This window comes from Chaetodon auriga, chromosome 15 (genome assembly GCF_051107435.1).
Source record: "Chaetodon auriga isolate fChaAug3 chromosome 15, fChaAug3.hap1, whole genome shotgun sequence".
NCBI classification, from domain to species: Eukaryota; Metazoa; Chordata; class Actinopteri; order Chaetodontiformes; family Chaetodontidae; genus Chaetodon; species Chaetodon auriga.
The window spans coordinates 10,055,220-10,072,121 of NC_135088.1; the positions used below are offsets into that span (position 1 = coordinate 10,055,220).

The 16,902-nt window shown below is 41.5% G+C and overlaps 3 protein-coding genes across 3 annotated transcripts; 1 reads left to right on the top strand and 2 right to left on the bottom strand.

The window, feature by feature from the left end:
• Positions 1–389: 389 nt before the first annotated feature.
• On the bottom strand, positions 390–4,110 carry crcp (calcitonin gene-related peptide-receptor component protein). Its single transcript, XM_076750647.1, has 6 exons — positions 4,064–4,110; positions 3,207–3,243; positions 2,691–2,789; positions 2,480–2,574; positions 2,288–2,345; positions 390–1,132 (listed from the first exon to the last, which is right to left on the bottom strand). Exons 1-6 carry the CDS (start codon positions 4,069–4,071, stop codon positions 986–988), a joined length of 444 nt encoding a protein of 147 aa, XP_076606762.1. The 5' UTR covers positions 4,072–4,110; the 3' UTR covers positions 390–985.
• A 1,018-nt stretch (positions 4,111–5,128) lies between these two features.
• Positions 5,129–10,293, top strand: asl (argininosuccinate lyase). Its single transcript, XM_076749674.1, has 16 exons — positions 5,129–5,380; positions 5,596–5,790; positions 6,384–6,467; positions 6,880–6,936; positions 7,067–7,164; positions 7,269–7,346; positions 7,458–7,535; positions 7,621–7,673; positions 7,812–7,874; positions 7,979–8,093; positions 8,371–8,455; positions 8,829–8,888; positions 9,001–9,084; positions 9,208–9,288; positions 9,624–9,730; positions 9,901–10,293. The coding sequence occupies exons 1-16, from the start codon at positions 5,366–5,368 to the stop codon at positions 10,043–10,045; spliced, it is 1,398 nt and encodes a 465-aa protein (XP_076605789.1). The 5' UTR covers positions 5,129–5,365; the 3' UTR covers positions 10,046–10,293.
• A 1,899-nt stretch (positions 10,294–12,192) lies between these two features.
• ca4c (carbonic anhydrase IV c) lies at positions 12,193–16,704 on the bottom strand. Its single transcript, XM_076749817.1, has 8 exons — positions 16,650–16,704; positions 14,165–14,212; positions 13,696–13,860; positions 13,423–13,568; positions 12,957–13,049; positions 12,791–12,857; positions 12,471–12,634; positions 12,193–12,381 (listed from the first exon to the last, which is right to left on the bottom strand). Exons 1-8 carry the CDS (start codon positions 16,702–16,704, stop codon positions 12,193–12,195), a joined length of 927 nt encoding a protein of 308 aa, XP_076605932.1.
• Positions 16,705–16,902: the final 198 nt, after the last annotated feature.

A 16,902-nucleotide genomic window follows, 5' to 3' on the forward strand; every position in this document is an offset into this window, starting at 1 on the left:
TAAAATGACCAATTTCAAATACAATTACAGATGTGTTGAGTTTAAGGCACCTCACAGGTGCTTTTCTATCTTTGTGTTGCATTCACAGACCTACAGGATGATGCAGGCAGAGGATGCACTGAAGATGTTCTCTGTAGTTGGAAAGGACACGATCATTGTCTTAATTTAGCACCAGTCCTTCAGTCTTTCATCTTGTACCACATATGAACCAGAAGAAAAAGCCTGCAGCCTTTTCTGACAGCATATGTTGTGGTGTTAACTTCCCTGCTTGCAGACCACGTCATCCAAAGTGACAAAAAGCTGCAGGCAAGTGTCAGCTGTTGTGTTCCACCATACTACAGAAGGAAAAGATCAGCATGGATAAGAGACAACAAGCACCTCCTGGTCCATACAGTCTACTCTGTTTATTACATAACAACTCTGATAACACCGTCTGACCCTGTGCACCAATGCAAGTTTGACTGCATGACTGACTTATATTACAGCTTAGGAAATCATACAGCAAAAACCATTATTTCTATGCACCATGGTAGAGTGTCAGGACTAACATGAAGTCAAAAACCAAAAATACACCAGGTTAATAGCAGACTGTCTCTGCATAGACATTATCTGATGTGAAATACAAATTAGAGCAGTCAGATGCAAAACAGCACATCTGTGACTCACTGTCCAAACACCTGTACTTATGACGGCGTGCATGTTTGATTTGAATCCAGTAGTATGAGTGCGTCTAACTCAGAAACAACCCATTTATCTTCTTCCATTCACTCAATGACTCACCTCAATGTGAATCATTTAATGAGGCATTTCAATTGTGAGGAGGTCCTTTTAGTCACAGCCTGACAGCCATTGTGCATCCAATCTCTGAGCAAGTTGTTCAGGTTCAACAGTGACCCAAAATGGCACAGGTAAAAGCAACCAGTCTGGTTATGTAATCATTTTAACCTTCACTCCAGTTCTCCACCTACAGTATAAGTCACGACTGTCACGACTGTTCACCACCTTCATCCATCTCTGCTTCTCCTGGAGCTGCGTTTTCCTGCTCCGGGTCACCGGGTAGGACGTCCGCAACTGTCTGGATGAGCTCCTCAATCTGCTCTTCTGATAACCGCTCTTCACTCTCTTCCACCATCTGAACACAAACAGAAATTTAAGGCCAGATTCACCAGTGACTATTATTACAAACAGTCCGTCACTTTAACTGATTTTCTTCCCCTGTATTTTGTGGACACTGGATACTATAAAACCACATGTTTTCATCAGCAGATTGAGTTTCCAAGTTGTCAGAGAATTGTAGATGTTCACATTTCCAAAACAGAAAAGAAGTCCATGAAATGGACATGTTATACACACTTCCAGGTTCATAATTCTATTTTGGGGGGCTACTTGAAAATATTTACATACTTTGATGTTGATGTGATGCTTTCTTTAACATGTATGTCTTACAACATAATATCGCAAACAGCATAATATGACCCCTTTAAAGTACATTTTAAAATTGGATTTTGAAGATCTACAGTTCCATGACAACTCGCAAAGTGTATCTGCTCATTAAAATAATGTGATATGAAGGAAAGCATCATTTACTCATAATTTGGTGCACATTTGCTTGGGATCTGTTCTTGATGTTGGCAGATTAAAACAACAGCAAGAAGTAAGTAAAAAAACAGGAACTTAAATTAATGTTTACCAACAGGGCTGGTCTGAGATCACATTCTGCCTGTGTAAATATGCTTTGCATCTGAGTGACAGCCAGTTCATTTTTCCAAGTGCACCACCACAGTTTATTGATGTTCCTGGTGACAGACCGGATGTCTGAAGACCTCCCAAATGCTGTATGGCCAAGCTGTACATGCCATGCTCTGCTGTGTGTTGCATCCCCATATCTCTGACAGTGATTTCCCTTCGTTAATAGAATCAGTGGTGTCATGTAGAGTGCAGAAATAGCTCCACACAACTTGTCTTTTGGAACAGTGTGACACATTTAGTTGGTCAAAAATAAAACTAATGAGTATGTCCCACAGCAGGAGGCGTCTAAGGGATTGACTCAACGCAAACTGCAACGCCCGTGTTCATTGTAATGAAGGATGTCACCCAGAACAACAGCAAGGTTTACTGATGTGTTGGCAGTTGCTTTATGCAGACAATACATGTTAGCAGGATAAGTTCATTGTCAGGTTTGAACTTTTTGGACATGTTGACAACAAGAAAAAAAGTAGAACATCACTGCAAAAAAAGAGATACAGAAAGGTACGACAACGTAACAATAGTAATTGGTGACACTCACTAGCTGAATTTCCACTGCTGTCTGTGGCCGGTGGTTCAATAGCTGCAGTTTTTCTGCCCTGATGTGGGAAAAATATCAATGAGTTTATGTTGTACAGAACAGTGCAAACGTAAAGGACACAGTTAAAAAAATAAATAAATACTGTGCATCTTATACAATCTAGCATATATGGCTTCATGAAATCTCACTGACTTTGTAAGTTTGTGAGGCAACATGGTGGTGAGGAACTCCTTGACGATCTCTGGACTCTGCCTGCTGCAGGGCGTCTTCGACAGGTACTTCAGCGTCTGTGTGGACATGCAGAGGAAACTGTGAGCACATGGTTGTAAAAGTGTAGATTTCACACGACAGACTCAGACAGCAGGTTTAAGTGAGAGAAGAGAGAACGAGGACATGTGCTGACCTCATACATGATGGTGTTGAGGTTCTGCTGCCCGGCACTATGCTTGTTCTTCCCGCTGTCCTTTCTCTGTTCCTTCAGGTCTGTCAGGAGTTTGAACACCTGAGAAACACACAGACACATAAATCTGAAGTGACATGAAATTATTTTTAACAATCATACATACTTTACAGGCGTCTTTCTTGACAAATTCAGTGTTTTCTTCTCCCTGACACGTGTCCATTGCTTTATTAGCTCTTAGTTGTTTAACTGCATACTTTTCTAATGCAGGACCAGGCTGATTACGTGTCAAGGTCACCATCATGCCCTTATCCTGTGTGATCTTTTTGAAGTTCATATCTTAAAAAAAATCTAAACTTTAAAAAGTCTATTTCTTTTAGTTTTGTTCACAGAAATGAATGAAATGCTGAGATGCAGGCCTACTATGTATTTTTTATAATGGTTTTCTTGCGCCTCATAAAAATCAATAGCCTCGCCATGACGCTTTGGCGACCCCTTGTGGGGTTGGGAGTGCCTTACCTCATAGTTACTGAGCATAGCAGCGTTAGCATTTTTCCTGAAAAGAAGAAAATAATTCATGTTAAAGGACTGACGTGACAATTGACAATGCAAAAATGTTTTTTGTATGTAAGCCTTATGTTCACTATCAATTCATCATTTGACCGTTGTCTTCAATTAATCCTTTAGTCTATAAAATGTCAGAAGAGAAAAAGAAAATACACCTATTACATTTTCCCAAAAGCACAAAAGTGGCAGTCAACCGAGTGTTCAAACACAAACATATTAAATTTCTATGTCAGTTAGCAGTAAAATGACATAAAATACAGAAAGAAGAGTAAATGCTAATATTTGAGAAACTGGTACCAACAAATTCTCTGAAAAATTAGTTAAATGATTTATCAATTATCAAAAATGTTAGTTTTTTCTGTCGCTGACTAATTGATCAATCAACCGTTTTTACTTCACTAAGACAAAACAGAAAACGCTCTTTGAACCTTCCATTCAGAAGGTGGTGTCAGCTTGTGCTTAATGATCAAACAAGACTTCCAATGCTGTTTACAGCACAGCATATTGAGCGTCTTATTATTTAAACCTTCTGTGTGTCATTAAAACACTAACACAAAGGCTCAGTGTCAGCCAGCTGTCTGATGAAATAAACAGATGACAGCATCGACTTATGAAAACGTGCCTAACACCAGTTGGGTTCTCCACTCTCCCTCTTCCCGCAGACCGACTGATAAGTTAACCGGAAACTGCCACAAAGACGTAGCTGTTGTACCTTAACCACAACATTTAGCTTAGGTTCAATTAAACATACAGACAGACTCAACAAACTCAGTGTACAAAAATCTAAATATCAATAAAAAAAATCTTACACTTCCATGTCGCCTTGCGCTTTGCTTTGGTCCGTTGCAAAGGTGCCCGTGTTGAAACTCTAGACTGGATCAAACGTTCCGCCGGCAGCAAATTGGCTTTAGCGTTGCGAATTCAGCCTTTTTTGTTCACATTAAACACAAAAATGTCCTCATTGTTCTCGCTTTCTGTGGTCTTGTTTGTATCCGACTGACAATTGCCTTTTTTTTTTAAAATTTGATTGGCAAAACCAGCCCTCCATTATGATGTTTGGTTTGTGCTGCCCTCTCGCTGTTAACTGTCCACTTTGTGTTTTTTTAAGTGCGGTTTATTCTGTAACGAAAACCCCAAGGAAAACATGACAACCACATTGTATAAGCTAAAGGAAGTTTCAAGAAGAGGAAAAGTGAGGTTGTTGGGAGCTTTGCAAATATGTTCAGGTCTTTTCTCTCTCTCTCTCTCTTTTTCTTTCTTTCTTTTGACAATAACAGATGAAAGTCCACTGGTTGTCTGAACTTTCAATAAAACAGTAGTATCAACACAATATCAGTATGACAAATCAAAACCTCGAAGTCCAATGACACAAAGAAAGGGCAGAAATTAGAGAAAGACTGACAATGGATAATGATAACAGACCAAAACATGTACTGAACCAGGAACTTTACAGTCAGTGCTCTCTGGGGGACAAACTACATAAATAACACTGTTTATGTATAGCCTCAAAAAGATAGTATCTTTGGCATTTTGTACTGCAGTACCTTATGAGTTTACAGGTGACATATACCCCAAAACAGATATACATGTAATGAAATATTGTCAGCTGATAACACTGGTCTGTCGGACTTTAGTGCTTTTATTTTTCTTCGTTTCTTCAAATCTACCAGGGCAGTGGTGGGAATTCAGTGTAGTCATATTTGCTGGGAACAAGCACAGGATCCAAAAACATAGAAATTATACACAAAAACTTTAAGAACGGTGATTTACCATTTACTGTACAACAGTTAGACAAAGACGAGTGGTGAGGAGGTGGGTGGGGTGCCACAGTGGTCGGACAGCCGACGACAACGATACGGCCCTGTTGACAGCCTACGTGGGAGACCCCGTAGTGGAAGTCTTCCAGACGCCTTCACGACCCGTTGCGCATGACGTAACACGAAATGAAGCGTCGGACGTCTTCGGTCACGGTTTTTAAAGCGATACCTACAGCTTTTAACTCGCTCGCGCTTACCACCGACGAGCTCCAGTAATCAGTTCAGTCCGCTGGCAGTCAACATTGCATTAGCAAACATTTCATCAGACACAGCCACTGCAAGAGCTCGATAAACATGGCGAATACGGAGGTAAGTTTAACGTCCAGCTTTAAAAACCGCGGCCACCGTTATCCACGTGTGTTTTTAACACCCAGCTGGACGTTAAAGCAAGCTGTCAAAACTCTCCTCTTCATTTCCGCTAACTGTCAATGCTGTGTTGTGCCTGCTCGTTTAAATGTGTTGTTGCTAACATGGTTGTAGCACTGTACACACATTATTGTTCCTCTGTCGCCGCTGCTCATTAGGGAAGTAAACTTTGGGGAGGTCGTTTCGTGGGGGACACTGATCCCATCATGGAGAAGTTCAATGCATCCATCGCTTATGACCAGAGGATGTGGGATGTTGACATCCGTGGCAGCAAGGCTTATGTGAGAGCTCTGGAAAAGGCGAAGCTTGTCACCACGGATGAGATGAACCAAACTTTGCACGGGTTGGATCAGGTGAACCAACACACACACACACACACACACACACACACACACACACACACACACACAGCTACACTCAGCTTCAGGGTACATAGACTAACTTTATTAACTTTTCACCAGACAACCTGATTTTAACTCCAAGCTGTCAGCTGCAAATGACTAGGCTGTATGAATATAAACTTAATAATACATCTTTCTCTCATGCTTGTGTGCAAAGAAACACTCCTTATGCCCTGTGGATAAGTGTGTGTCACTGTCTGCCCTTCAGTGTAGATGTAAGTTAATAGATGCCAGCTGAAAATGTGCCATGAGCGCAGAATTCCTCTCTGTATTCTGCTGAATGTGTGGTGAACAATACTATTATCATGTGACAAATGTCGGCTGCCAAACAGCTCAGGTCAGGTTCCAGGCTGTCCTCTCTACAATGATGTTTTGCTTTGTCAGTGCAGGTGACATCAGGGAAGCAATACAATACAGAAACACGAATGATGTTGATGATATTGATGTGAAAATCTACATAAGTGCCTAATCTTGCCAAGAATTCAGTGGCTGCATATACATACATATTTAGCCTACTTAATGATAGTCATTGTTTTATCGTCCAGATTTCTGAAGAGTGGTCCAAAGGTGTTTTTGTAATCAAACCTGGAGATGAAGACATTCATACTGCCAATGAGCGCAGGCTAAAGGTGAGGTAAAGCTGGTTTGTTCATGGTTTGTTCCATAGGTAATGTTTTGTGACACCTCAAAAAGGAGACAGACATAAAATGATCTTATTATGATTGTTTGTCAGATAATTAAAGGATAATTCTGTTTTATTACAACTGAGTTTTTAATTCTGCGCATTATCTCTATTGGTTATCATATCATTATACTACGGATGCACGGTACTTTATTGAAGTCAGACAAGGAAAGAAACACAAGTGGTCAGATGATCTGTATGATCGTTTGGGAGCGCAATCAACCAGAAACTCGTGGATAGTTTTAGGGCTTTTATTCTTTGGGTTATGGGCTGTAAACATACTGTTTTCCTACAGCCCTGAATGCTTGGTGGTGTTATGATGATAAATGCTGTAGTCATTTTACTGGCGGTCTTTTCAGGAGCTGATTGGTGCACCAGCAGGGAAGCTGCACACTGGCAGGAGCAGAAACGACCAGGTCTGTCTTTACAACATCAAACTGTAATGACTGAATTTGTATTTGGAGGTGCATTCGATGTAGTACTTCAGTGGAAGGATGAGCAGATAAAGTGTGATGAGTCTGTGCTGTGTGCGTTTGGGCTGACCAGGTCGTGACTGACATGAGGCTGTGGCTGCGAGATGCCATCTCAACCCTGATGGATAATGCCCTACAGCTGATAACTACCATGGTGGAGCGGGCAGCAGTGTGAGACAGATACACACTGGTACACACAAACACACACATCTACTTGTAACTACTTTCTTTAAGTCGCCCTTTGGTGTCTTCTGTCACCTCTTTTTGAATCTCAGAGAAATTGACGTCCTGTTTCCTGGTTATACCCACATGCAGCGAGCTCAACCAATCAGATGGAGCCACTGGATTCTAAGGTTACCTTTTTAGAACGCAAAGCCCCCGTAGCACGCCTCCCATCTTTTTATATTAGATTACGTGTTATTCATGTCAGTCTTGTGCTTCTCTTCCCCCACTCGAACCTCCAGTCACGCTGTTGCTCTGAGCAGAGATGTGGACCAACTTCAAGAGATCAAGAAAAGAGTTAACGTTTTGCCCCTCGGCAGGTACGCTGTGAACTCAGCTCAAGTGTCTGACAATGATTTTCACCCACAGTCATGAATGATTATTCAGGATTCTTGTGTTTTACAGCGGTGCCATCGCTGGGACACCGTTTGACATCGACAGGGAGCTGCTGCGGAAAGGTCAGGCCAAAAATGACTGCTGTCCTGTGAAAGTGTTTCAGAGCACTTTTGTTCTAGTCATCTTTCACCTTGTTTATTTATGGAATATGTTTAAAAAAAAAACGAAACAATATTGTTTCTCCTCATCCGGATCTGCAGAGTTGGACTTTGCTGACATCAGTCTAAACAGCATGGATGCTACAGGTCAAAGAGACTTTGTTGGTACGTAAACCACACATCTCAGTCTGCTCCATAAATGGATATGACCAGTGAAAATACAAATTAAGCAGCCTTTTCTCTAAATGTTCCTGTGTGTGTTTCTTTAGTGGAGTTCCTGTTCTGGGCTTCACTGTGTTTGACCCATCTCAGTAAGATGGCTGAGGATCTGATGCTGTACAGCACAAAAGAGTTCTCCTTCGTCACACTCTCTGATGCCTACAGGTCAGCTTGTGTGTTATTATGTGATCCTACAGTTTGCACATGCTGCTAACACTATGGATGAAAGCATTGTTTTGTGGCAGCGTACAAAGCTTTCTGTATGTAAAAATGAAAACACAAGTGTAACTGTCTTTCTTAGCTGTCAGTCTGGCCTTGTGAAGTGCATTTGAAATCTTAGAGCTGGTATTACTGCTATGATGCCCAGTCCTTTATTGTGCTGTTGGTGCATGTATTCATGTATTTCCCTTCTTTCATCTCACCTATACATGTGTGTGTGTAGCACAGGCAGCAGTCTGATGCCCCAGAAGAAGAATGCTGACAGCCTGGAGCTCATCAGGAGCAAAGCAGGTCGTGTCTTTGGCAGAGTAAGACCTCTGACGAACCCTTTTTTAAATCATCTGTTTGTCTGGTCACTGAAGGGCCCACTTTGCCAGTTAATGTTGTAAGCTCACACCTAATGTCTGTTTGGGTCAAATGATGAAACAAAACACATAGGAAATAATGCTGGAAGCTTTCCTTTGGAAAACCAGCACCCTCATGTGCTAGAAAGCGATCACTAGTTTTTTCTGCAGAATCAAACCTGGCAGCCCACTGTGTAAAAGTCAGGTTTTGCTAGTCAGAGCTTGATGGATGAGTCTTTCTACCTTTCTGAAGCAGAGCAGCACATTCAGGCTAGCTTTGATACAATGCTTGCATTGTTCTTACCAAGCTCAAGTTTTGACTTTCTCCGTATTTCAGTGTGCAGGGTTCATGATGACACTGAAGGGCCTGCCCAGCACCTACAACAAAGACCTGCAGGTATGAAAGTGTGTCTTTGTGTGCTTTCACTTCAATAGAAGGACTTTTTTTCTGGCTATTTCCTGTCTAACTTTATTGTCATGCTGTCTTTGTCCTTGTCACCCATCCTCAGGAGGATAAGGAGGCCATGTTTGACTGCTATGACACTGTTCACGCTGTGCTGCAGGTGACATCTGGAGTCATGTCAACTCTCAAGGTCATTCAAGTCACTGTAGTTTTGAAAAAAAGACACACTGCTTGGCCTCGGGGGTCCAATGTGCGTTTCAAAAGACAAAGTGACAATGACGTTGTGTCCTTTGATGTTTCTCCCGTGTTTCAGATTAACCAGAGTGTGATGGAAGCAGCCCTCAGTCCTGACATGTTGGCTACTGACTTGGCCTACTACCTTGTGAGGAAGGGGGTGAGTAGTGTTAAAGTAAACTTCCATCCAAATACAAATTGTAAGAATAATAAGAACTCATCTGCCTCAGCTCTCTACATACTCACATTTTTTTTAATTATGGCCTGTAACAGTGGGTGAGAAGCAAATTCTTGGCATAATCTACACTTTATTTTGAATTTCATGTTACTCCATTTGACAAGAACCACAATAAACAGAAAATAGATGAAAGAACTGAACTTAAAAAATACTCAATATATGGCATACCTCTAATCAAGACGATAGCAAATATATTCCTTGTGCTTTTCCATGTATGTGTGTGTTACAGTGTAACTCTGTGTTATTCTGTGCTGCAGGTGCCATTCAGAGAGGCCCATGGCCTCTCTGGTAAAGCTGTGTTCACAGCTGAATCCAGAAATATCGCCCTGAATCAACTCACTTTGGACGACCTGAGTGCTGTTAGGTGAGTCTTTTCATTCACACACACACAAACGCTCACACTAAAACTAAAAGCCTAAAACCCCTTAAAATTTGTTTCATGGACCAGGATTAGTAGTACTGCAGTTTCTGCTCGAGCCATTATGTCTCACGAGTTTCTCTCTCTCCTCTCGTCTCTGTTTCTCTTCATTTTAGCCCTCTGTTTCAAAGTGACGTATCATCAGTGTGGGACTACAGGAGCAGTGTGGAGCAGTACATAGCCCCTGGAGGCACGGCTAAGAGTAGCGTTGCTGCACAGGTGGAACACCTGAGGAACTGGCTTAAGAAACAGGCTCAGTGACCTTCGACTGAATTTCAGCCTAAAATTTTGAATCAGGTTTACTGCCACAGTTTAGATTAGTATGAAATGTCAGATTGAGGTCAAAGTGACTTATCACTTGAAAACCACACTGCCTTTTAAACATTTTCCACTAAGTACCTGTGTCATGTGACTAGGTTTGTATGTAACCAAGGGATGTTTCAAAGTGTACAACAAACCTGTAAATGGATGACAACATGAATAAATGTTACTCAGTGTTTTACAGCCTGATCCATTGAGTCTGACCAATTTCCACCACACAGACATCTGAGGCACTTTATCTTCCATACAGACTCAAGATGGTGCTGTTTAACTAACACAAAGTAAATTAATGTGCGGGGTTAGTTCATTTCATAAAACTCACCTGTTGATGAGATTCACAGAGGGTACGAAAACAAAAGGCGAGGCAAGGCAAATTTATTTCTACAGGTCATTTTCAAACAAAAGTTTAAGGTACATTTGTTAGGCTGTTTATACAGAAACGTTCAGTAAAAATGCTTAACGCGTGCATTCCTAAGTAAAATGATTAAAATCTCATTAGTAATCATAAAAGAGCTCAAATAAAGTCACTTCTAAATCTGGCAGAAAGTTTCTCCAGTTTTAATTTCATTAATGTTGATTACAATATATACAAAACAATGCTTTAGGCACTTAGAGGGTCATATCATAAGCAGCAATAGAGAAGAAGCTGTTCCTCTGGTAGACAATCACAGATATTTACTGTACATGTAGAACTCATCAGGTTTTCCCACTAATAATAAAACAAGTGTACAGTACATAATGCAAAATGCCTTAATCTTCTAATCTTACTTCTGTAAACCCCTAATTCTACACTTTTTATTCATCACACCTCTGTCACACGTAAAAGCAGATTGGAGCTAATGTAAAGCGATACTGTGCAAATATGAAATATTGAATTCTAATGACAAGAAGAACAAGGAAAGTTGACATGAAGCCCAGCTGAGGTAAGGATCCCCACTCCGCTGCCGGATATTAAAAGTCACACTGAGACTGAGTGGTATCCAGAGGTGAGCTAACTCATCTTACTAATTCAAAACTGATGGTTACAGAGTCACTATCACTATTTGTCTACAGTCATGCTAGCAGATGTGTGAGGCTGGACTCAGGCACCTTGAGCTAAATGCTAAAGCTAACATGCTGATGTTCAGCAGGTATGTTTACCTTGAGGCCCACCTTAGTTTAGTGTGTTCACATGCTACCATATGCTAATTAGCACTAAACACAAAGTATAGCTGAGAATGATTAGGATGTCATTAGTAATTGTTAATAAACCAAAGTAATGGACAAACTGAGATTTTCACCTCATGATGGCGCTAGATTCATGGCAAACCATCCAATAGCTGTTGAGTTACTTCACTGAAAACAATCTTTACCTCATGGTGGCACCATAGAACAAGTCAGAGGATCACCAAAGTCATTTGGGTACGTCGTGAGGGAACCATGAATATCTGTACAAAGTTTAATAGCAGTCTATTCAATAGTTACTGCGATACTTCAGTCTGGACCAAAGTGTTGGACTAAACATTGCCATCCTCAGAGCCACGACGCTAATGTGTTCAGCGTTAATATTCTTAAAGACATGTACACTGTGAGTAAACATTAAAGGCCCAGTGTGTAGGATTTAGACTTAAGAGTTGTTTTGTTTCCTTACCTTAGAATTAGCTCTTTTGCGGCCTCTTTCACAGAGTCGGCCATGTTGCTCCGCCATATTTCTACGGTTGCCCAGAACAGACAAACCGAACACCGGCTCTAGAGAGCGCTTTTCACATTTCAGGGGAGGGTGAGGGACAATCAGCCACTAAATGCTACACACTGGATCTTTAAATGTGCATAAATGTACCAATACTAAAACGAAACAAAAGTATTAAGGTTTTGAGAAAGTGAAAAAAAGTAACATTGACCTTACACATTAACTTCTCTCACTGTGTCAGCATTCGTGTTGAATTTAGCGGGCCGTAGTTTATGTGCAAGTGCAGGACATTTCGTTAAACGAATAACCATAAACACAATTAACAATTTGGAGTTTCGCTATTACACAGGTAAAAGTTGCCTTCATTTATACATACAGTAGCTTTCGTCACTTAAATCAGGTGTTTTCATGTACTCAGTCAGTGCATCACGCCCGCTGTCCCAACCACAAGCGAGAGAGCGCCGAACCACATGTGGATCACACCCGTCAGAGCTGCACTCGCCTTGGACCGGTACACAACTCTGCCGTCCAGAGGCTGCGTCGGTCTGAAGATGTCCATCATGGGCTGTCCCGTCCAGAACCGGCACTGCAGGGCTATTGCATCCAGCTGGAGTGGAGAGGAGTGACTGACCGGTTACTTGTCCCAGGCACTGGTCCTTCAGTCGTTTACTTGTCATCGTAATCTATACTACTCACCTGTCGACTGCTGATGGACAGGGTCCTGTGAAACACCGTCCAGGCCACAGCCTGTTCACATCCTGGGGTCGTCATGGAGCCCACGTAGCGGTAATAACTGTGGAGCTCCTTCGCTGATGGGATGATGTCACTGAGCCGAAAGTTTGGGATCACCGTGCTGCTGCCTTAACACAGAAACAAGGGAGGAGGAGTGCACAGAGGCAAAGGTGGCATTTGGTAGAATTATAGAATCGATAGGAAAAAAGAAGCTTTAATCGAAAGGGCCCTTATACTGTTAAAAAGAAATAAAATCTATCTTCTTCATATTTAAGTAGCCATACCATTGTTTTGTACTCTGCCCAAAGCAGCTATTACTGCATCCAAAGGAGGATGATCATCCGTCGTTTCCTGTGAAGAAGATACCATCAACATGGTGGCACAAGCCTCAATAACTCTTTTTGATTATTTTATTAAGAATACAGAGTTATGAACATGTCAATATAATACCTCAAACAGGAAGGCGAGCAGAGCTATACCCGCCATATCATGCTCTGCCTCTGCCAGAGAGCCGTACGGCTCCTTGATGTGGACTATATGCAGCTGGAAACCCAAAACACAACAAAATGAGTTACAGTGTAGTGGAGCTCATTTTATACTACAGTTCACTGCATAACACACACCTCTGTTAAAATACTACCTGCCCTCTGGCTATAGCTTCAAAGGTAAATTAATTAATCATGGTTAGTTTCTCTGATTGGCCTATTTGACAAAACTGCACTATCCCAGTAACATGACTTCATACCATGTTATACTCCCCCCATACTCAACCTGCATGACCTGCAGGTGGTGCAGAGATAAATAATACTAAATATATGATAGTCTTGATTTAAATGAAATAAGAGCACCAGACAACACTTTCAATTCTCCAGCTTTTGCCTATTTGAGCACCACAGTCGGCTCCTGTGTGACGTACCTCCATGGGGAACCTTTCTCCGTCAATGGTGTGCTCTGATCCTGGTCTCCCATTGCCTCCCCAGTGGAAGTGAAACTGGGCGGCTCTGTAGTGACCCGGCAGAGCTCCTCCTGTCAGTCGAACCGACTGCGGCAGAAGAAAGTGAGCTGCAGGGAAGAGAGACTGTCTCTCAATACAAAGGTCAAACTGTATTAACAAACCAGAGAAGTTCAACATCTGGCAGCAACATTTGGTGTGGAGGTGAAGAGGACAGAGAAGAGGGCTCGCCATTACCAGAGTGTCCTTTGTTTTCCACTGTGATGTTGTTTGTGTTGGTGTGACCGATGAAGTTGAAGGGTGGCAGGGCGCTGTTGACGTGCACTTTGCTGGTGACAATATTAATTGGTGACTGGCGTAATCCTCCACAGCTGGGAAACTGAGCTGCCCAGCGGCTCGGGTCTGAACGACACAAACAACAGCAGAAGCATCAGCAAGAGCAGAAGAGATCAGTTGGCTGTGTCAAACCACTCAAGTTCGTCTTACACACAGTGTCTTTAAAGCTCCTGAAAACATAATCTTCTGTTCCCCCTCTACTGTGGAAAAGGTTTCTAGTATCCCACTGAGAATGAACATACAGACTTCTGCTTAATTAGCTGTAAAACCACAGCTTCGAGCTTGCAGATCAGCGTTTAACTTACAGACGCGTTAACAAGCTTGTGGTGGATGTGTCACATGTGTTCTTTCAGTTTTCCTCTGGTCTTACCTCTGCATGTGTCGTCACAGGAGTACTGGCTCTGGTAACACCACTGAGCTGGAGAGACAGTGCAGCACTCAGGTCAGACACAGACATACAGTTTATTCTTCAGGACATTTCTCCCCTGTGCCAAACAAGATGTTAATAGAGGAGTATTAATTCTTCTCTCTTTCACGCTCTATTAGCCACAGTGGGTTTTTTTTTTCTCAGTCAGCAGTCTTAATAGCTGATCTGCTAATGTGTTTGTGCAGCTGAACTTTGAGAAGTCTCTCTCTCTCACACACACATAAGCCAAGATAATTATTAATGCTCAAATTACTAATCCTACCCTTCACTTGTCTTTTTTGTGCTCATCAGTAAAATATAAATGATCCGATTGCACTTATTCAAACAAAGCCTGACATAAGCGTCAGCAATGGCAAATTTAATGATGAATTACAGTCACAGGACACAGTTCAGTGACCTCCTGACTCGCTGTTGGTGCTGAGTTCGAGGACACACAGGCCTGAAAACATGGGACCACTTTGAACAAGGAGGGTTAAAAAGAAAACACAATGATCGCTTTGATTCAGCAGCGTAGCTAAAAAACAGCTGTAGTGACAAAACGCTAAATACATAAAAGTGTTATCCCTTATTTATGATGTGATCTTTGGTGGGAAATTCATTCAATTACATAAACATTTTTCTGCATTTGTTTTAAAGCAATGAAACAAAAAATGGTCCTGTTTTGAGAATACAGTAGGCGACACAATCACCCAAAGTGTTTTCATTTGCAAAACAGCAAACACATGTTCAATAAAACTGTTAGCAGTGAAACTCTGTATACTATATACTTGCTGGTATGCAACACTAGGAGCTATGCTGAACTTGTAAGTAGATTTTTCCTCGTTTATCACTGTTAACAGCCGGTGCCATTAGCCAATCAGAGTTGAATATATAGACCCAGGCTGACGTACACTGTTAAAATAGACACATAAACATGCAGCGGGGCTCATAATGCCTGCTCAATCACAGCTAAATTGCCATTAATGACTTACATGCCATGTTAAAATAGATGGAGAAACTTCACAGTCTTATACAGCGTGCATCAATTAATTAAATGATTCCAGTGATTGTATATAAACCAAACGCTGTGAGTAGCAGGTAGAGATGCAGGCTGATTTTTAATCTTTCAGACCAGTGAGTTGTGTGTTATGCAACAGTGGTTGTGATTACACTGATTGCATTCAGTGTAAAGTGGATCGCTGGCTCAGAAAACCTTTATCCAGCTCCTTAACTGCCTCTACGCCGCTGCATTAAACGCCTCCATCCAACAGGTGCTGATGAAGTCATTTAGCCTTGTGCTGTGGTTGTGTATTGTGTTGCTGATGTGAATGAAACTCCAGTGTCTGACTCTGCGGTGGGAATGAGGGGCGCTATAGAGAACCATTTAGCTAATATAGGAACACAGATTAACCCCGCTGCCTCCCACAATGCCACTCTTTGAAAGGGGACAGCAGTTCTCACCAACTGAGAACAATGCACAGGTGGAGGTTGGCTTTACTCCACCTGGCTCATACACCTGTGCCAAAGTGAGCAGTGAGGAAAAGTCACACCTAAGAAAATCCACTGGAAGTCCACCAGCTTTGATTTCTTTTTACTTTCTTTTCCATTTTCTTATAATTATATGATGATTTCTAATAAACCAGTGTAGAGAAATTACTCAGTTAAATCTTTTTTTGCCTTTAAAGTGACACACTGTGAGTTTTGGAAGAAGAAATGACACATTCGTCCTCTGAAGAACAAGACGTAGAGCTCATAAACAGTAGAAAACGCTGCAGCTCAGTTCAGTGCACTCAGGCTTTTGGTGGCTAATGTTAGCTCATGTTAGCTAACTTTAGAGAGATATTGCTACGTAACTTTGACAAGTGAGTGAGTTTTCTGACTTTATGAGTTTTGTTTTCAACAAAATTCTACTTTCAAAATAAATAAGTTTACTTGAAACTCCAGCTTCTGAACAAAGATCAGTCAATTAACTGATAAATTGATTGATAGAAATCTAATCAGAAACTTTTTGATAACCCTTTAATCTTTTAAGTTACTTTTCCAGCAAAAATACTTCAAATCTTGAGGGGAGAACTGACTGCTTTTGCTTGTCTTACGTTAGTAAATTTAATATTTTTGGGCTTTGACCTGTCGTTCAGACAAAACATTTGATGATTTCACCTTGAGCTGTATAGTTTTTTTTCCCACTGGTATTCACATATTTTCACTGCTTTCTGATTTTTTATAGACCAAAACTTCACTGGTAATGAAAATAATTGTTAGTTGTGACCCTTGAAACTTCGATCACTAGTTTACAGTATTTGTTTACATACTGTACCTCAAAGAGGCCAAATTAGCCAGTAATTTACATGGTACATAATGTGTGTTTGAATGTGTTTGAATGTGTGTGTGTGTGTGTGTGTGTGTGTGTGTGTGTGTGTGTGTGTGTGTGTGTGTGTGTGTGTCCTACCTGTGCACTGAGAGAGGAGAGAAAGCAGAGTCAGGAGGTAGACAGAAAAATCCATGATCAGCACAGAGACCAGAGAAGATCCTGACTAATGTCACTCGCCTTCACATACTGACTCTGAGCTGCTTTGGAGGGTGGGACGGAGATGGTCATGAGTAGGACAAAAGGTGTGTGTGTGTGTGTGTGTGTGTGTGTGTGTGTGTGTGTGTGTGTGTGTGTGTGAGCGTTTGAGAAAGTACCCTCAGCAGTCAGGTGT

Bases quoted from the DNA above. Each gene is read 5' to 3' on its own strand.
- ca4c (XM_076749817.1), bottom strand. From the start codon at position 16,704: ATGGATTTTTCTGTCTACCTCCTGACTCTGCTTTCTCTCCTCTCTCAG. The intron at 13,050-13,422 runs GTACGTCACACA...TTGGGTTTCCAG, and splicing joins GAGAAAGGTTCCCCATGGAG to CTGCATATAGTCCACATCAA. The intron at 12,635-12,790 runs GTATGGCTACTT...TTCTGTGTTAAG, and splicing joins GGGCAGAGTACAAAACAATG to GCAGCAGCACGGTGATCCCA.
- asl (XM_076749674.1), top strand. The intron at 5,791-6,383 runs GTGAACCAACAC...TTTATCGTCCAG, and splicing joins CTTTGCACGGGTTGGATCAG to ATTTCTGAAGAGTGGTCCAA. The intron at 9,289-9,623 runs GTGAGTAGTGTT...TCTGTGCTGCAG, and splicing joins ACTACCTTGTGAGGAAGGGG to GTGCCATTCAGAGAGGCCCA.
- crcp (XM_076750647.1), bottom strand. The intron at 2,790-3,206 runs GTAAGGCACTCC...TGTGTTTCTCAG, and splicing joins CTATGCTCAGTAACTATGAG to GTGTTCAAACTCCTGACAGA. The intron at 2,575-2,690 runs GTCAGCACATGT...ATGTCCACACAG, and splicing joins TCAACACCATCATGTATGAG to ACGCTGAAGTACCTGTCGAA.